This window comes from Nyctibius grandis, chromosome 1, assembly GCF_013368605.1.
Source record: "Nyctibius grandis isolate bNycGra1 chromosome 1, bNycGra1.pri, whole genome shotgun sequence".
Classification (NCBI taxonomy): Eukaryota; Metazoa; Chordata; class Aves; order Nyctibiiformes; family Nyctibiidae; genus Nyctibius; species Nyctibius grandis.
Genome location: NC_090658.1, coordinates 32114673 through 32134905, shown reverse-complemented (window position 1 = coordinate 32134905; position 20233 = coordinate 32114673). Strand labels below are relative to the sequence as shown.

Genomic DNA, 20233 nt, shown 5'->3' with positions numbered 1-20233 from the left:
GAGCTAAGCAGACAGAAAGGAATGGAACACTGCCCTGCTTAACTCTGTTTTTCTGCTATCGCATCAGGTGTAAATGACTGACTGGTTTCAGAAGCACAAACGCGTACAAAAAGGAGCGATGATGCATTCAGTGAGTGCAGTGATGAAGCCTTGGGGCCTTCTCAGGCCGGGGTTCTCAGATCAAGCAGCCATCAAACCACATGACACTGCAAATTTATGTCCCTCTCCTCCTTCCCAGCTCTCCACCCTTCATAAAATCTGTCAATATTCCTACTCCAAATTCCTCAGAGACATACTGTTACCAGACACAGACAGACAGACAGCCATCAGTTAGTGAGGTACAGCTCATAAGGAGCTCACTGAAGAGCCTGCTGGGATAAGGGAGGGAACTGCTGTGGGTGTATTGTTCCAGTCCCATCATTTCCCAAAACACTGAATGAAATAATAGCTTGTTTATAATGATGCATGACATCAAGGCAATACTACATAGCAGCACTTGAGAAACAGCTTTGAACCCTATGACATTCCTCCAAGTGTGAAAGTCTTTACGGAGGCCATGGGATGCAGAAAGCCCTATCTGTCTTCTGGTTCTTTAGAAGATTTTTTTTTTTCCAGAATTAAAAAATGGGCAGGACCACATCCACTTGCCACACTTGAACCTGTCTGTTTTCTTTTCCCTTAGAGCTGATCACCCTGACTTAAGCTGAAGATACCTCCCTCACCAAGAAGTGATGGGAGTGATACACCAATTCATTCCACAGTAGATTTTTGACACAAAATGAACGATGTCCAGGCACTTAACCCATTCTCCTCCAATAATCTATAGGAGGAAAAAAATTCCATTCCCTATCTGTGTCACACCATGTTCACATTACCTAATAATCCTCTCCCTTTGCCTTTACCTACCCTGCTTGAAAATAACTGGCCTTACAGGTTCACAGCTTTGTTTTTGGTACACTCTTTCTTTGCCACAATACCATAGCTAAATGCTTCTGTGCTACATGGCAACCAATTCCCCCTTCCTTTGATGGTGCGCTAGGTACGCTGCCTGGTTGCATTCCATGTTTCTAAGCAATAGAGAGAGTTTGCTGACCAGTTAACCTCTTGTGTTTTCCTGTTTTACAGTGTAGTAATAATGAAAGCAACCCAAAGTTTAGAGGGGAAAAAAAAGCCAAAACAAATGAGAACCAATCCTGTTCTCCTGAGAGAAGGTCTGCTTTAGGGATGTAATGTAATGCACCTTCTATCCCGTCCTCCCAGTAGGCAGCTTCTTCTTCCAAAGAAAGGAATAATGTCTTCAGCATCAGTGTGGGTGACTGATGTCTGAGGGACTAGAAAGCCTCAGGACTGGGCCCTGCTGCTGACTTAAACTGCTCTGTGTACAAAACCCCATGCATGGAAGGCAAAAGCTTTGTTTTGTTGCCCCAAAAAGGGAAGAAGGTTTAGAGGCTTGCTAAAAACAACCTTCGATCAGCTGTACACATCTAGACAATGTTGTCTTCAGCGTCCCAGATGGTCCCAGCTGTTGGCATAAGCAATGACAATGACATTCATTTCTTTGCATGAGGCTCACCACATGCATCTCATGCGAGTTCAATTTTTCAGCTGCCTGCTGATGGGAAGTGAAATTTACCCAGAGAAAAGCTGTCCTTGAGGCCCACAGGATCCCAAATCCTGGGGAAAAAGTCTCAGTGGGGAGGATTAGTCGTACGATCACTTCCGGCTACTATCTAATTTTATCTGTGTATCACTGATATCGAACGTCATTCTTTTTATCATGAGAACCCCTCGACAAACAGGACTAAAAATAAAAGCAAGAGCTCGGAGTTGGCACAAACTGTGCTACATGGACTCCAATTTGTATAGCAGGAACTATAATAACTCTGAGACGTGCCCAAGCCCTCGGGCATCCCACGGGATTTCAGTCACTTGTTTACAAGGTGTTTTGATTTGCAGCTGTTTGACTACTGTGGCATTTCAAGAGGGGGCGGTTTGAAAGGATGTTGTTACTTCGGACATCGGGATTGGGAAATGGGTATTGAAAAATCACACGAGAAAACAGGCGAGTGCTGTCTTTGTTCTTTCCCCCTCACATATGAATGACGTCAGTGCTGGGGAAAGGAGCGCCAGGAACAGATCCAGAGGCCAATGCTCTGGAGGGAATAAGCAGGGAACAGGTAAAGCCCTGAAAATGGAGTCGTGCCCTAACCTACCACACTAGAGTGCCCCGTATCTGATCTGGGGGGGACTAAGCTCCGGTGGTCAGAAGGGAACCATCCAAGCCCATTGCTTTTCTGGCTTTTCTAACAAGGTTGCCAGCAAATAAATTGATACTGTGCCATGGACACCCCTAAGAACTGGGCTAAAGGCCGTCACCAGCTCACTTCAAACAGGCCAGCAGCTGAAATATATTTGGTCACTGGCTCAAAGTGATTTAGCAATTTAGATGGCTCTTTCCATCATTCCTGCTCTCCTGACCTGGACAGTTCCTCTTTCAGAGCTGCATTAAGCTAATGCCCACTTTCTCCTGGGCCCTCTTGGGATAATGGATTCAGATATGCAGAAAGAATGTAAAAATCCATCTATTATCTGGGATGAGTGATTTGCACAATAGTGCCCATGAGTGTTTGTTTAACACTGTGGCCAGCAAGAACCCTGCTAAGTTGTAACACGCTGAGAAAGGGAAAGCAAGAAGAGAGGAGAAAATAGCCTGGCTGTTTGAAAACTATGTCCACCGAGCTGTGTGCATTTTTTGGCTTAGTTAGCTGTTTGCCTGTTTTTTTGTGGGAAACCAGGAAGGACATGTGGAGCTTTTCCCAGGCTTTAGAGTGTTATTCTCTCGTTTCCAGCATTGCGTTTTTGTATGTGTTAATTGACAGTAACTCATGTAGAAAACATAGTGCCAAGAGGATATTTACCTTGCAAACATTTCATCTGCTGCCCCTCTCTCCTCTCCTATGACTTTTTCAAGTGATGACTGGCTCGAAGCACCATGCACACTTGAAGAAGCATCACCCCTGCCACCGTTGGACACAAGCCCCTTGCCTGCCCAGTGTGTGCCAGCAACCTGACAGCGCTTTATGGGCAAGAAGAAGCCATCTCCTCACTTCCTGGAGGTAAAAGAGGGCTCAGCCTAGAATGTAAAGCATAGAAATGGAAAGAATCAGTTAGATTATAACGTGACAAATTGTTGTTTTTCTAGCTGAAGAAAAACCCGCCCTGTGTTTGATTCTGAGTGACACTGATCGGTTTGGCACCAGCAGCTTCTCCGCTGGAGACATGAGTGACTTCTCTTTAAGCAAGCATCAGAATTATTTAGGCTGGCGTTACAGTTCGTCACACTCCTTGCTTTCTCTAGGCAAAGTTGAAGGAAAAATCCGCATTTGCATTGCACATGCCATCGAAGATCTCAAAGTACACGACTTACCCTAGCCCACACAGCCAATCTGTAATGGAGTCAGAAATCCCGACTCTCTCTCCTTTCCTCCAGCCAGGACGCCTTTTCCCCAAGGTTAGCTATAACTACTGCCATCAGGGACGTGCTATACTGTCACCACCTTGCCATACATACCAGTTTTAGACTTGCTGTTTTTCACCCATAGCTATGGAAAACTGTCTGCAGGAGAGGCTGCTAGAAAGGAAGTCGAAGATTGCTGAAGTCTATTCTAATCCACGGTGTCTATATTTATGCAGCCCTTGTCACAGTGGAACAGAGAAAATGTCACTGGAACAGTTTTATTTTTGCCAGCAGGCAAGAGGTTTAAAAAGAGGCAGTATAACCTCTATTTGATGATGTGTTTGTACAAATGTTTAACTTGCTATTTCATTTAAAAATCATCTTTAATGTTGATTTATATTCCTGGCAGTGAAGTCAGGAGGTTGGCAATCCCATTCCATTTCAGTCTGTGCTCTGACTGAGGCAATAATGCAGATCAAAGAGAAGTCTTACAGCACTCACATTTTATCATCTTGAGTGTTTTCAAGTTCTCACTCTGATATTCATGTGCAGATTATGTAACTACTAGATTTATACTTCTGAAGGCCAAATAGTAAAGATTGAAGTGTTGTTTAATTAAGAGGAAGTATTTGGAAATAATTGAAACAAGGAACGACATATTAAGTGAACACTTGTCACGAGCAGCACTGTTTTCCTCGAGATGTCATCTTGCTCCAGTCTTTTATAGGGTCAGCCATTTGTGTTCATGCCATAGAATATCAAATTAACCACATTATTATACATTCTAAGTCTTGCATCTAAGTATGTCAAGCTGACATTCTGATTGCCTTAGTAATTGCTAAATATTCAAGGACTTGAATCCCTTCATTAACAGTTTCCCTAATTGGTGGGAGAGCGAGGAGAATCACAGAATCACAGAATCAATCAGGTTGGAAGAGACCTCTGGGATCATCGAGTCCAACCATTGCCCTGACACCACCCTGTCAACTAAGTGCCATGTCCAGTCTTTTCTTAAACACATCCAGAGACGGTGACTCCACCGCCTCCATGGACAGCCCATTCCGATGTCTAATGACCCTTTCTGAGAAGAAATGCTTCCCAATGTCCAACCTGAACCTCCCCTGGCGAAGCTTGAGGCTGTGTCCTGTTGTCCTATCGCTAGTTGCCCGGGAGAAGAGGCCAACTCCCACTTCACTACAACCTCCCTTCAGGTAGTTGTAGACCGCAATAAGGTCACCTCTGAGCCTCCTCTTCTCCAGGCTAAACAACCCCAGCTCCCTCAGCCGTTCCTCGTAGGTCAGACCCTCCAGACCCTTCACCAGCTTGGTCGCCCTCCTCTGGACTCGCTCCAACACCTCAACATCTTTCTTGAAGTGCGGGGCCCAGAACTGGACACAGTACTCAAGATGCGGCCTCACCAGTGCCGAGTAGAGAGGGACGATCACTTCCCTAAACCGGCTGGCTACACTATTCCTAATAGAGGCCAGGATGCCATTGGCCTTCTTGGCCACCTGGGCACACTGCTGGCTCATGTTTAGCCAGGTGTCGAAGTAAGCCACGGACCTTCTGTGAATTCTTTTGAGGATAAGAACTTACAGCTCATTATCCAACCGGTCAGAAGAACATGAAAACTGGCCTTGGTGCCCCCCTCGAGCCTCCCTGCCCATTGCTTTTTCACATTCTCTCGTACTGACAGGTCTAGTTGCCTAACGCCGCAGGGCCTGGGGACACCACAGCAGTACAAGGGAACAAAGACAGGCAGAGGTTAGCAGATGCGCCGAGGGATGAGGCTGCTGCTGCGCAGAACCCGGACCTGCTGCCAGCCGGGGGTGCAGGCCCATCCCCGCTCCCCATGACTGTGGGGCTGTCAGAGCCCAACGCGGCCCCTCTGCACGGGCCCCGCCGCCCTCAGCCGCCCCAGCGCAGGGGCGGCCACGGGCCCGTCGAGGCCGGAACGAGGCCCCGCATTCACAGGCTCGGCCCCCTGACACCCGCATGGACAAGGGCAGCTCTTCCCGGCGGTTCCGGGGGCACCGACTCCGCCCCGCCAGCCCGCCTGGCGCCCCTCACCCCGCCGCCGCTAACGGGCACCGCGCCCCGCCCACACACTGGCCACGCCCCGCCGCGCGCAGGGGGCGGGGCCGGAGCTGGAGCGCTCCCCGTCAGGCGGGAAGGCAACGGCCACGCCCCCGCCCCAACCCCTCCCTCGCGGCCCGGAAGCGCTTCTGCCGGGCGGCCCGGAAGTGGCGTCGGCGGCGGGCGGTCGGCGGGGCGGCTCTGCGGGGACCGGCGTTATGTTCCTAACGGTGGCGGCTTGTGAGTGGCGCGGGGAGGAGCGCGGCTGGGCGGGGAGCGGCGGCGGGCGCAGGAGCAGCCTCGGGGGCGGGCGGGGGCGGCCTCGGGGGCGGGCGAGGGCCCAGGCGGCGGCGCGACCTGCCCTTCACCTCCCTTGGCCGCGGGGCCCGCGCCTCCCGGCAGGCAGCGCGCCACGCCGGGACTGCACCTCCCGGCGTGCCCCGCGCCGCCTCGTGCTGGGGTGGGGCAGCCGCGGGGGGGCGGTGGCCCGTCCCCCGCCCTTGGGGCTGCCCCCTGTCCCCTGGAGATGGAGCCGGCGGCCCCCCTTATCCCCTGGGGAGGGATGGGGCTGCCGTGCAGGGAGGGCGGCTTCTGCGGGGGGGAAGAAGAGCGGGGCCGGTGGGAGAGGCCGAGGGGCGTTTGTGGGCGGTGCGGGTGGCGGAGCGCTAGGCCCCTGTGACGGGGCCGAGGCGGGGGACTCGAGGGACGCGGGACTTGCGAACCCTCAGAAGTGAGGTTCTGAGGCGTCAGGTCTTGAGTGGAAAAATGGGAAGTCGCTGGAGGGAGTCGGGTGGTGGGGGAGAGAGACGTGCCCTTCACGGCCTCTGGATGGGCTCGGGGTGTGGTGAAGGGACGGTGCACGAGGAGGTTGGCTGGAAGCTCACAATGGCCCAAACAAGAATTGCCCAGACAGAATATAGATAAGAAATCTTTTAAAATTTGGTGGGGTTTTTTTTGCATTTATGCTGAAGATTTATGATTAAGTTCATCGAGCTGACAGAAATAAACAATTGTGCCTGTTTCATGCTATGTGGTGGGTTAGATCAGGGGACCCACAACCAGCCCTGCGAGAAGGTTACTCTCATCTGAGAACAGCTCCCTGGTCTGGTTCTCCGTGTGGCCACGCAAACCTTTGTGTTGGCACTATGGCAGGGACTGGAGCAGGAGTGGGTGTAAGCAAGTAGGGGAGAGTGGGACTGCAGTTTTCACCAGCTGTGTCAGTTCATACCTGCCTTAACTGTGTATTCATCTAGTGAATTCATATGCAGCATTGAAGCTCTGTATTGAAAACATCTGGAGGCTGCAACAAGTGCAATCTGTTGCGCTAGGCGCTGTGTTTGCACGACACTTTTAAAGGCAGTATGATGGAAAAAAGAGCAGGCAATGGGAGCGTGTAGGTGGAAGGACGAGGGGCATTTCTTTTGTGACAGTAAATTTCTTTGCACAGTCTATTGCAAAGGCAAGCAGTGGAAAACTCCTGATCTTTATATGTTGCATATAAAGGAAACAAGATAAAATGGTAACTGTTGTCTTTTTTTTCCCCTTCTTCATGCTGCAAAAAAAACAGTGGCCAAGAGCAAATCTAAGTAAGTGATGTTTTCCTCACCAGTTTTTGATTTCTACTACCACCTTGTATCTTCAAGTGACTTTACAAAATATTAGGCTTCTCTAGAATTTTTTAATATACTTGAGGGAGTTGCAGTCCTTGAGTCTAGCTGCGTCCTCTCTGTCCTTCTGCATGTGTGTCTTTTCACCGGTAAGTACAGAATGGTGTGAAAAATCCCCTGGGTTCTAAAACTGCAGCAAAGACAGGTTTTGTCCTGTGGGCTGTCATGTTGAGCTGAGATATAATATCCAAAGCGCCCTGCGCAGGGGAAGCACGCCTGTGTGCTTTATGATTAAAGAGAGGCTATAAATTATCCACGTAATCTTGCTCTTGTTTACTTTTCATACTTTTTTAGCTGAGGAGGGCAAGCTGAGGTGTAGCGTGGGTCTTTGTTGTTTGTGGGCTGGGCTCTGGGCAGGTGCTGTGAACCTTTCTCGTAGGCAGGGTGCAGAGCACTTCCCAGTTCTAGCATGTTTGTGTGAGAAGAAATGCAATGTGTCCACATGACGAGTGGCCGGGGTGCAGTCAGTGCTCTGGGCATCTTGATTTGCTCTGTAGTTCAGCACAGAGAAGTGTTAGTGGGCTCCAGAAGAAAATTAGTCACAGTCCTTTGACCTGCAAAGAATGCTGATGTGTTTTAAGGGTTGGAAAGGAAGGAATAACTACTTTCAGCACACCAGGTAGTCTTAAGCGTGTGGATGCGAGGAGACAAGATCAGGTGGAGAGAATGACTTGTATCTAAAATGCTATTTGTAAGAAAATTAGCTAGACAAATCCAAAGGGCTAAACACACATTTATGTGAATACATCCCTGTCTTCTGATTCTCAGAAGCTGCATTCTGTGCAAGTGTATTACATTTGGCACTCCACATCCTCAGGGAACTATGGCCTTTGGTCCATTTTCTGAATTTTTTTTTTTTTTTTTAAGAATCAGCCCCCAACAGAGCCAGTACCAACCACTGTCTGGGTTTGAAGAGATTCTTCTGTAACAGGATTTCTGTGCAATTGTCAGGGTTTGAAATTCAGAAAGCACTTCCCAAGTACGTGACTGACAGGGAAGAGAGCAGTTTGACATCTCGGCGTTCTACTGTTATCTGTTTGCAGAAACAAACACAGCAAACAGGACACTTCTGCAAGGTGAAAAAGTAGCTTTTTAAAATGGTGTTACTAATGTTAATGTAGTGATTTATTTTTTTCCTCCCTCTCTCATTTTCCTGATGTTCCTTTCTCTCTTCTTTGAATAGTCCCATATATACTTCAGGGATATGTTATCTCCTTACATCATTTATCCTTTTGCGCTCCCCTTGGGTTTTCTCCCTGTTTCCCGATAGCTTTCCACTGTTCTTTTCTGCCTCTGCTCCTAGTTGCAGTTCTTCATTGGGCAGCAAGTTTTTTGAACAAGGTGTATTGTTCAGAAAGGGCTGGGCCTCAGATATGTGGTGCACAAGAATTTCAAGGCCTGATCATACCGATACCACTGATTCCCCCAGAAAGGGGGAACTGCACGGAGGCTTTGAGGAAGTGGGTAAGGTATAGGGGAAGGAGTCTTTGTGGTTACTGATGCTACACATCACACCTGCAGTAGTGTACAGGAGAGGACAGTAATTGGGGATAATCCCTAGACTATGCTTGGGCCGTTGGTCTGAGGGAATCCAGTGTTCTGTTTATTTTGAACTCACAGTAAATTAGATTGCAAAGCTGAAAAGGGAGAGCTCAAGGAAGTACACTGGTCATCAGAGCTGCACACGTGAGGAAGCATGGGTGTCTCTTCAAGGTAAATTTTGACAGACCATTTTGTATTAGAAGCAGAAAAATCCAGGAAAATGAATTGAATGCCCACGTGCAGAGATGTACCCACCTCTTTATTGCAATGGAAGAGAAAGACATATTTTACAGACTGGTTAAAGGGTTTGACCTTTCCTTTGAAACTTCAGAAGATGCCCTATTTCTGGGACATTGTGCAGATCTTGGAGTGCTCCCAGGGTGGCGGGCATGGTGGTGGCTTTCTCGGTGTCCTGGCTTGCCCTGCTCCCACGGACACCGCAGCTGCTGCCAGCCTGCCCCACAAACCAAGAGCCCTCCAGTGGGGAAGGGGGTTCCTGCGGCCGGGTTAACATCAAGCCCTGTATCTCTAGCAGGGTGGATGGTGCCAAGGGGCCCTGCTTCTCTTTTTGCATGCTTCTTGTTCCATCCTATCTGCTCTGGTTCCTCTCTGCATGTGGAAGTGATAGCCTGTGATACAGTGTTATCTACAGCCCGAGCATCTTATAACTACCATCATCCTTCCTCTCTTGCCATTATCTTTTAAGCCATAGTGACTCAATTGTATGTTGGGTTTTTTTTTTTTTCCTCCTTTCTTTCTTTCCTGGTTTTCTTCCTCCCCCCTTACTGTTTTGTGGAGGAGCTACTTCTCTCTGGGCTTGTATTCTGTTTAGGAGTTATTTAGTTAAACTTGATGCTGGAATTTATTGTTCATAGTGGGCTCTTTCTCTGTGTTATAAGTTTAGCATATGGTATTGAAGCTCCCATCCAGAACATCCATGAAATTGAAATGAAGTCTCTTATGTGAGAGTGATTGTGCCAAATTGTTTATGCTAAAAGCTTGTCCCTTGGACAGCCCCCGTGCACTGACACAGAGTCATTCCTTGTGACTTTAGATACATTCTGGTGAGGATGAAAAGTGCAGCTGAGACGGGCTACTGTTTCAACATCAGGAGGCTCCGACTGCAGGAAAAACTGGTCCTGCTGAGATATGATCCCATTGGTAAGAGCTTGGGGAAGAAGTCAGCCTGCTTTGTATAAGCTTCTCGGACTGTGTGGGGTAAAAGATTTGACTGTAACAGGATTTTTCCCATCTAAGCATAATATGTCATAACACGTACTGAGATGACTGTACAGTTGCTGTTCTTCGTGACATTCCAGTGGGAAGCAAACGTTACCCTCATTTTACAGATTGTGGCACTGCAACAAAGTAATGACTTGCCCGACACATCAGAGCCTTTGATGACAGCAGTGCCACATGTCAGTGGCAAAGCAAAGTAACACAGGAGTTCTTTCATTCTGTTTCTTTGTGTGGTTTGCTAGACTGTGCTACCTCCAACAAGCAGCCACGAAGCATGCATCAATAGAAATGTCTGTTAAGTTGCTGTGGATGCGCTAGACAACAAATTTTAACCATCACTTACAAAATGGTCTTTTTCTTTTAAGAAATAAACACAAGTTCTTTCTCCTCCACAAATGATACCACTCTCCAGATGACAGTTTGTGGGTTCTTTTATGTTCCTCTGGTCCTTGCAAATTTTCTCAGTTTAAGACTCTGATTTCTTGGGGGGTTAGAGCACTTGCCAAGATGCCTTTTGCTCACCAAGCTTTTTGAAAGGTGACTAAGAGCCCCCCCCTCAGACTGGGGGAAGAACCAGTCTGTAGTTAACATTAAAAAGCTTAATTTAACATTGAAAAGCTTAATTTGGGGAAACTTAGAATTTAAACCACACCGTGCTACAAATAGCATGGGGGATTTAATGCAAAAAAAAAGGCTGCTTTAATCTATAGAATAAAGAAATGTATTAAGCAGCTCTAAGTAGGTAGCATAATGCACGGCCAGTAGATATGTGGTTCAAGCTTGTTTTTTCTTATAATTTTATGGTTTTGTTAGATGACTAACCTTTTCATACTCACATCTAGCAGTACAGGAGCTTTATGGCAGGTGAGAGAAGCTACCAGAGAAACAGTATGCTCTTATCAAAGCATTCATGCTGACAGAGGTTGTGGCTCTCCTTGTGAATTCCATACACAAAGGGACTCGGAGATCACTGGGATTATTTTCGTCAATAAGAAAATGTTAAATTACTGCACCGAAACATTGTGCAAAGTGATCCTCCAGAAGCTTCGCAACTTGTAGGAAATGTGAAAAGAGTGGAGAGCTCAGGCTAAGTAGCGCTTCTGTTGAAGAACATGTAGTAGGTTGTTGAAGTACGAAATTGGAAGTAATTAAGAAAAAAGCTCTTATCTTTGTAGCCTGTAGTAGAACACAAGTGAGAAACTGATGTGAGAAAGTGCTGCATGTGTGAAGGGAAGCAAATTTGAGTCTAGATACCAGCTCACATCAGGAATATGTTAGGAAGCATTTTCACTTGGCATGCATCTTCACCTTATGTTTTGTACTTCTCAGAAACCTGGGAGCTCCACAGAATGAAGCTTTTTAGTGAAGTAGTGGCAGTCATGCCCAAGTTTCACTACCTTCTAACTGCAGCAACAGAATGTGTTACTAAGTTGCGGGATTTCTTAAAGCGAAACTTTTATGTGGAAGAAGAGATTTTGTTATTGTGTGGATTGCTCTTGTGTAGCTTTCAAAGGAATTGATATAATGAAGTTCAATCAGAACAGTGGGGCTTTTCAAATGATGTGGTAAAGCTTTGCCTTGCTTTATTTTTTAATATTTTTTTTTTTTTTTTAAGTAATGCATTGACTTTGCTTAACCTGTAGCTGAACTGACTTTGCTAACATCTGCATCAGGCACTGGAGGCAGGGTCAGTTTGTGCCTCATTGAGAGATCCACAGGCCACTTCGTCAACTTTTCAGTCAGTCTGTGAGACTGACTAGATCCAGCTCATCATCTGTAGTTGTTTGGGCTCTGAAGTTGAAGAGTAGCAGAAAGCAGTAAGAACCTACTTTTGTCCCTACATCGAGCAGCTGTGACTCAGAATAGTCACACAGAGCAGCTGTTGAATGTTTTCAGCCACTCAAATTCTGATGCTTATTTTCACAGAGGTAAAACGGACCTCTTAGGAACTAAAAATTACATGTGGTAAGGGAAAGCACTACTAAACTCCTTCAAGAGTTGGTTAAAAGCAGCACTGTGCCAGCCAGTTGCTCCACACTCATTTGAGCACTGAAGGCAGCCAGGAGAAACGGATGTAGGCTTGTTGAATTGCATCTTAACACTTCAAGCTTCTTAACAGATTCTCTTTTTCCCCCTATAGCAAAACAACGTGTCCTCTTCACAGAGAAGAGAAAAATCCGCTCTGTCTGAACAATAACTGGACTTGATTTATGTATGAGGAGGGGACGGTTTGGGGGGAGGACGGGGTGAGCGCTGATTCAGAAATCCAGCAACATGGGCTGAAAAGAGAGGAAATGAACTGGGATCACCGTCTCCTGTGATTTGAAGGCCATTGTGAATAAAACAATGTAGAGAGAGAAAATTCTTAATATCTGGACATAGATCATCACAGTAACATTTATTTATCTTTTGAGTTATTTTTGCAGTACTCAATTAAAAAAAATTAAATAGCAAATCCCATTGTCTGTGTTTTCCATTGTGAAAGAGGCTGTAATCTTCAAAGGAACTATTGTTTTATAAGGCAATAAAAATTAACATTTTCCACAGCAGGAATTCAATGGCAGCATTGCAAGTTTTTCTAACCTACCAGCCACAGATTCAACAGTAGTGACCACGAATTGGTGTCATTCCTTGGAGGGGTGGTGTTGCACCAGCTCCTTCCTAGGAAAGGAAGAAGCAATGGGAACCTGGTGAAATAAGATGAGCTCTTGCATAAGCTATGACCATGGCTAAAAGGGCTGTATTATTTTCAGTCAGGTAAGTAGGATGGATATTTCACTCCTGGATTTTTGTGAAGCACGAAGAAAGCAGACAGCCAGAGTAGTTCTCTGGCTGATTTTGGAAGTTCATCTTTAATTAGCCCACCTGCGCTTAGAGCAGTATGGCTAGAAACAGTTTTTGAAGACTACCTCAATAGCACTCTTGTCCCCTTTCCAGTTCGAGGGACCTTCCACAGCCTGGCAGAACTGCAGAGCACAGTGCCACAGCCCGCATCTGAGGCACGCGGGAACATATGGGCCAGGGTTCGATGTACGGTGCTTTGTTATGAGCCAAATGCTGGCCTTGGTGTTTGCAGCCGAGGACTTAAGTTGCAATCTCAAAGGTAACTGCTTCACATCATAAGTTCTGATAAAATCAAGTAAAAATATTACCAGGAGCCTGATACCCTCCAGACGTTTTGCTGCAAGCTTCATGTAGTTCAGTATAGCACATTGTGTGGGATTGCCAGAAGCCCAGTGGTTGTGTGTGGGGCCAGAGACATGCTGCGTTTGAAAGACCCCCCACCCCCCACCCCACCTTACTGTTGTAGAACAGGAACTAACAGGATTCCTCAAATAAGAAGCAGAGACTTTCCTTATCTTTCCAGTCAGCAGAGGAGAACCTCAGTGCCACGAGGAGAATAATGCTGTCTGGGATAAGATTAAATCAGTACGCTGAGCTAGACAATGTTGATTAGAAAAGGTCCTGAGGCAAGTCCTTCCTGTAAGGATATGAAGATTGTGTCCCTGCTGCCTGGACGCTCACTGATGCGACGTAGTTAGACTTCCTGATCATTTCCTCCATGGGTAACTTGGGATAGTAAGCCAGGTAGAAGGCCAGTGCTCCCACAAAACTGTCTCCAGCTCCCTAGAATAAAACAACAAACAAGCGTACTCGCATAGGGAAACAATTCAGATGCATTTACTGGAAAGACAGAAGTTGCAGCACTGATTGCAGCAGTCAGGAAATGGTTCAGCGGTTGAGTTCACTTCTATGCCTAGGAAGTTCTGCCATGTTAAACTAATGCCATGATACTAACCTTGTGCCCAGCTGTTGAATCAAGGTACACACTATAGTATGGCTTAAACTTAAAGAAAAAGAAAGGCAAGTGTGCTATAGTTCAGCAACATGCTGTTATAAACACTGCTTTTGAAACTTCCTGTTGTTGGAGTGTCCGATTTTGATTTCTCAACCTGAATGTTTCATTAAAGCTATTTTTCTCTCATTTAACTTCTGTTTTTCACAAAGGGCAGTGGTAGAAGGGACAAAGAAAAGGGGAAAAAAAAAAAGCCATGTGGCTTGTGGTATCTGTAAATTCCTAGTTGCAGAATGATACATTTTGATGCCTCCAGAACCTAGCTGTTGTTCATTAAAAAGGTCCCACTAACAAAGGTCTGTGCTGTGTCTATATCACATGAACCACTCCTGAGGCAAGCTTTGCTACCTGTGCTGAGTCTGACCATGGGGGTGGAGGACAGTGACATTCACCTGGAGCTCTGGCAGCCATGGCCCTCTTGAGCTACCTGTCCCCAGGCTGTGTCTCCCACGAGGGCTGCCTGATGCTCTGCCCACCCCGTGCAAGCCCTCAGCAAACGGGGAATATGCCTTCCCCGCAGAGGCACTGGCCATGCCCGTCTTGCTCTGACCCTCTAGCCTAGATACCACTAGTTCTGCTCTGATCAGCAGGGAATGACAACTGTTTGCCTCCTGGGTGCTTTTTAACAGTAAATGTTGTTTTGTGATGTTCAGTGTTCTGTAGTGTCCTGAACAACTGGCAAAATGAATCATTTTAAACTTGATTTGCTCATTTCATTCCATAGTGTCCTTTCCCCCCTCTTCCCCTAAAACTGGCTTGATTTCTAAGGCCAGACTGATACCGATTTTTGTTGGTGCCGTAAAACTGGTTCTAAGGTCCCCTTTTTTTAATCATGCTCTTATACCAGTAAAAGCGTTGCACTGGACACACTGGTAATCTCTTTCTTCACTCAAGAACCAGCATATGGACTATCTCCCCTGAGGGGTTTTGCCTCTGTAGTTGTAATAAATAGGCCCCAAGAGACATGGGACAAGAGCAAAGGGCCTGGAAAAAGTTAAGATAGCTGAGCAAAACTTCTAACTGGAAGTTAAGGCTAGGAAGTAATTTTCCATTTTTGAGTTCTAGGGGTTCTCAGTGTTAACCTCCTACTTACCCTAAAATCAGCTGCATATAATATCATTCCAGAATAAAAAAGCCCTCATTTCCACAGAAATCTGTTTGTAATGTTACAAGCAGCTGACAGGGCAGAGCAGCATGGCAATTGGAAGGGAACCCTAAAGGGGGTGAGCGCAGGATATGGCGCCCACACCATGCCTTGTCTCTCCTTGCCCAGCCCTTCCACAGCAGCTGTTTGCATTGGTGTTCCCAGTCAGGAAACTCCCTGCTTAACTCTCGCTTAGCCTGAAGTTTGGGCGCTGTCTTCCATTGCCTTCACAGCAGGGTACGATGGAGAGTGTCGCCTGGCAAATTACATGTTAATAAGTGAAGTCGCACCCCAGCATGCAGCTGCAGCAGCAGCTGTTTCAACAGTGCTGTATTCCTGAACGTAGGAGGGGCAGGTGAAGGTTTTTATCAAGTTCTGTTGGGCCTTTGTCTCCCTTCTGGTTTCCAGAGCGCTCCCACAATGGCAGGTGGAGCAGAAGCAGGTGACTGCTAGTTAAGCATTGCCAGTGTCTTTTGTCTCATGCGTAATACAAAAATCTCCAGCCCATCTCAGAGTTTATAATCTAATTGGTGCATGATTAATTATTAAAGCTATTTTGGCACTGCTGTTACAGACAGAAGTAGAATTTCAGCAAGCAGATCTGTTACGCTGTAGCTCTAGCAGGAAGAACTCGTCATTTTTACATCAAATATTTCTCATACAGTGATCACTGGGTAATGGAAGTGGCCAAATATTATTTTAATGAAGAATACTCAGAATATCTGGTGTCAAACAGCATAAACTATTGCCTGGCAGCAGCATGGAGCAGAATACTGTCTTTTTGATCTTTTTTTTTTAATGGAGGTAACTAAATACTGCCCCAAATAATTGCTGCACTGTTTGCTATTGGAGTAAAAAAAGACTAAGCACACCATCAGCCAGGTTTTAGTCTGGAAGATGGCGAGATGGAACATAAGTTCTCCCTTCAACTTTACTGTGCCTCTCCACTTGTGGGGAATGCTCTGAGGTGCGACAGCTGTAGATCTCCCTTTTGGCGAGGCTGAACTATGTTAAATTACTACAAAGGTGAAAAAGGGGTTGGACAGCAGACTTCCATGCAGAATGGAAAAAGGCCCCCTAGTATTTTTTTGCAAGAGAAAAGATTATGGGATGAGTGGAGAATATACAGAAGGATTTGATGCCCGTAAACTTTAGCTGAAATCCTTACTTCCCATACATAGACCGAAGAAGTCAGTTATCTCTAAAGCTCAGCTACTACAGACCCCAAGGGTACCATAAATTCAGCTGTTGGTAAGTAAACATTTTGAGTGTGGTGTTTTCAATATAGGAGCTACTACACTGAAAACAGCGGCACGTATCAGACGACTCATTCTGTAGATACCCTGTTCAGCCTTGCTTCTGGTCTGTGCAGACATGACTGGTCAAACATGACTTAAAAAGCAATAGCAGAACTGATTCAGCTGCAAGGTTAGCTGCAACAAGAACTATTTTCGGCTTACAGAAACAGACCTTCCCTCTTTGGTATTGTGGATTAAACTACACTGGGTTTGGTAGATTCAGAAAAGGTCAGCACAGAGCAGAAGCAGCAACAGGCTCAGAATAAAATCAAGATAATCCAAACTCTGGATTAGCAAATACTAGCTTTACATTTTGCTGTTTCAAAACCTGCTATAAGAAAAAAAAAACCCTACTTTGCAAAAAATAATGAATTTTGAAAATGACCAGTGAGGTGCATTTATTCTGCCCACTGACAAAATATAAACACAGAATATTCAATATTTTACATTCGTCAGCATTTGTCTTCCAGTAACCCTAATACATTGCAGACTTTGAGATAATGCTCATATCCTTGAGTGCCTGGAGACAATTCATTCCATAATTATAAAAATATAACTTGTTTAACCTTTCTCTAAAGCAGGAGAAGCTAGTTTTTATGAAATAAAATAAAGAATTGAATAAAAAAATTTGTCTAATATGGCATGGCTAGTTCTAAAAGGCAAATGTTATGGTTTTGACTAAGTTTTATGGTTTTGAAGCAGTTTTGAAAACCTATTTATATTCTGTGCCACTAGTCTGGAAGGTCCTTGTATTGCTGTGTGTCTGGAAAAGGGCATTTTTGTTTGTTACAATCCAGCACTGACTGAGATTCTGTGCCTCTAGAGAAGAGAAAACCCACGAAAACACTTCTATTTATACCTTAGCTTTTGTTAGTCCTGCTTTGTCAGAAGCTGGTTCACAACTTTAGTATAACTATTTTTATACGATGCTGCCCTGAGAAGCTTTTTAAGGAAAGTGCTTTGTAAGTGGAAACTATATTGTTCAACAGTCTTTCCAGCAAGTAAAGCATTTTTCAATCAGTCATGCATAGAATAATAGGATGCATTGCACTTATACAATAAGATGACTTGTTCACCAAAAACATTTGGAGGCCAAGAGGCCAAAAGCTACAGTTCACAGTGTCACAGCAGCTGCACTGCCTTGTTCGAGGGCAACCTCTTGCTCAGCCTTCGCCCTCCCAGCCTGTCCTCTTGGGCAAGAGTAATGGCAACCGTGTAAGAACAGGAGGGGGCCCTGGCTCCTGGAGCCTGACGTTGTTACTGAACCTCAGAAAACTTCCCTCAGGTGATTTTTCAAGAAGTCACAGTCCATGTGTGCTCTGTGTATTAAATGGATTCATTCAATTAAATACATTGTAAAAGCACGTTACCAAGTCCTAAAAGGAACAATATGTTATATAGCAGTACAAGAGAAACATTAGGGATGCCTGTAATGATAAATCCTTCATTTAGTAAATAAATCAAACCATCAATCCAAAAGCAGTCAAAAACTGCATTATAATGTAGAATCAACGATATTGCTTGCAATGATGCTTATAGTCTCCTAGGAGCATTCACAGCAGTGCACAAATGAACGAAGCCTGAGCATTACACTGATTTAGTGCAGCCTAAATGCATGGCAATGCAGAGATGCCCAACTCTGTCGAAGGAATTGGGCCTTGGAGAATTCCTGTTGTATTTATAGCACTCCATAACCGTGTGATACTGGATTATGCTAATGATGTTATTGCTCTGTGTCACATCTGCTCAACATTCCTTGCTGCACCCCTGCCTACGCTGTACCCAAACTACAAATTAGCCCTATGTAACACAAAAATATCTGTCAGTGAAGACTCTTCTTATCCATTCCTCGTAAGTGGGGAAAGCCTATGTCTCCCTACAAGAATCCCTGGGCTGTGCTTTGATGAAAGGTTACTAGTGGAACTGGAGAAACATTTCCAGCCTTCAGGATATATTCAGACACTCTTGTGCCAAGAGGGTCTATGTCTCAGCTAAGAGATAATTTCAGCTGAAATGCTCAGGGAGTGAAATATCCCTTGGTAACAGTGGTTGAATCAGTTATACAGATTTTTTTTTGGTCTTTATTTTTATGATTTCCTTCTCCCTGAAAGAGCCCATGTTTATCCTCTATGTGATAGAGAATGGTTTATGTCTGGAAATGTTTACTGGCTGTTTTTTTGACTTTTGCATTTATTTGCCTCTGCAATACTTTTATTTATTTATTTATTTGAGGGGGGTTTACTATTCCTCCCCAATTTTTCCTTACGTTTCACTGGAGAGAGATCTTGGCAGTTTGAATTAAGATAATCTTTAAATTATACTAACTCCACTAACTTGAAACTCTCCTGAAATTAAACTAATTTGACTATCTTCAAACTATTTCCTAAGTTCAAGGCCTAACAAGGGTGACTACTCCCATGGTGTCTGGGGCTGCTGATCCTGTGTAGAAGGGTTGCCGTCTGTGTAGGGCACCCTACAGATACTGGTGGGGCTCTGCACGGCTGTGCTTACAGGAACAGACCTTTGGTCACAAACCTCTAAAACCTGAAACATTTGAAAATTACAAAGAGGTTTTCCACCAGCACAGTTATTCCTATATCTATGCATGGAGTTTTGAGCCATAACAAAACGATAAAAACTCCTTAACATGGAACTACCAAATTTTGCAATAAAAACCAAATGAACTTGAAACAAATGGCAGGGCTCACTTTTTTAGGTCTAAGTCAGGCTTCTGGTGCAGTGTAGAGAATACTGCAAAGCTACTTGGGTTGAAGATAAAGGAGAAGCACACTGTGCCCCAGACCTTTAGGGTCTGGATCCACAACTGCATTACTATGCTTAATCTGTGCTCTGATAACTGAGTGTTTCTGCAGTCTTGTCACAAAGACAAGGTACAACATGTTAACCTAAGGCAAAGGAAAACATACAGAGAGCATCCATGGTAGCAGTGCTCGTCTGTTCCTTTATTCTTCCCTTCTGCCTTCCCCAAACACACACCGACGCTGTCTGATGTGGTCTGCACACTCCAGACCAAGTCACAGGGAACTGTTATGCTGCTGCCCCACCATGCGCTCCTTCCTCCCAGCCACGTGCAGAGCGGCTGTATTCAGCCCTGTTTAAGAACGGCGGGAGGTGTAAGCTAACACATTTTAATTTGCATTCCCTGTAGGTTGACAGTGCAGCCTTAATTCCAGTGATTCAGACTGCAGTTTCATAATAGGCTTAAGCCAATCCATGGTTATGTTATTGCTGAAAGGCTCAGTCCCCACTCATGTTTTTATCCTTGTTTCATGTTCCCACGCCCTCCCCTACACCAGATCTAGCACTCGTGTGGCCAAGCAGTGAGACAGATCAGTTCTCTGATCCGTTTGAAGACTAAGCCAGTCAACCCTGACCAAGAAACATTAGTTTCCACCCAGATCAGCAAGCTGCTGTATTACCACATGATAGCTAGTCCAATGCCAAGGAGAAAGAGGTTAGAAACACTCCTTTCAGCAGCAGCATGATCTTGGAACAGCTTAAGCCAACTGTGAAACCTCACCCTCGGTCAACACCAGGCAATTCATTAATTCAGCTGTGTATCCAAGTTCTAATACTCTGGCTCCTCGTTCACACAAGGAAAGCCACCTGTTCCACTCTTCCCCCTGTACCCTGTGGGCTCAGAGCGGAGGAATGAGGGAACGATCATGCTTCCTTTCTGTATCTTTTCCAGACTCTGTTCTGGGAAGCCGTGGGAAGGAGCAACCCCTGACTTTCTTGCATTTGTGTTGCGTTGGACTTGCATAGCCATGCATGGGGAAAATTTCTTGCTCACTTACTCAAGCTGAACAAGGGCAGCATGTCATCTGGTCCTTTACATGTCTTGAGAACTTAAAGGTAGCTAAACTACACCCACTGTAGATTATCAGTTGGGAAACATCAAAACCAAAGAGCACCACACAATGCTTCACATCA

The 20233-nt window shown here is 45.5% G+C and overlaps 2 protein-coding genes across 3 annotated transcripts in view; one reads left to right on the top strand and one right to left on the bottom strand.

Annotated features, from left to right (window-relative positions):
• Window positions 1-5675: 5675 nt before the first annotated feature.
• MRPL33 (mitochondrial ribosomal protein L33) lies at window positions 5676-12436 on the top strand. The gene is made up of 4 exons (XM_068416072.1): window positions 5676-5773; window positions 7101-7119; window positions 9797-9903; window positions 12122-12436. The coding sequence occupies exons 1-4, from the start codon at window positions 5752-5754 to the stop codon at window positions 12169-12171; spliced, it is 198 nt and encodes a 65-aa protein (XP_068272173.1). The 5' UTR covers window positions 5676-5751; the 3' UTR covers window positions 12172-12436.
• RBKS (ribokinase) overlaps window positions 12361-20233 on the bottom strand; it is a 70032-nt gene continuing 62159 nt past the window's right edge. For both annotated transcript variants that reach the window (XM_068416050.1, XM_068416060.1), the window contains one exon: window positions 12361-13608. In XM_068416050.1, coding sequence (XP_068272151.1) covers window positions 13435-13608 — 174 coding nt within the window. In that variant the 3' untranslated portion in view covers window positions 12361-13434. The remainder of the gene's footprint in view (window positions 13609-20233) is intronic.

Coding starts and splice junctions, on each gene's coding strand:
- MRPL33 (XM_068416072.1), top strand. CDS start 5,752: ATGTTCCTAACGGTGGCGGCTT. Junction 9,904..12,121: donor GCTGAGATATGATCCCATTG/GTAAGAGCTTGG, acceptor TTCCCCCTATAG/CAAAACAACGTGTCCTCTTC.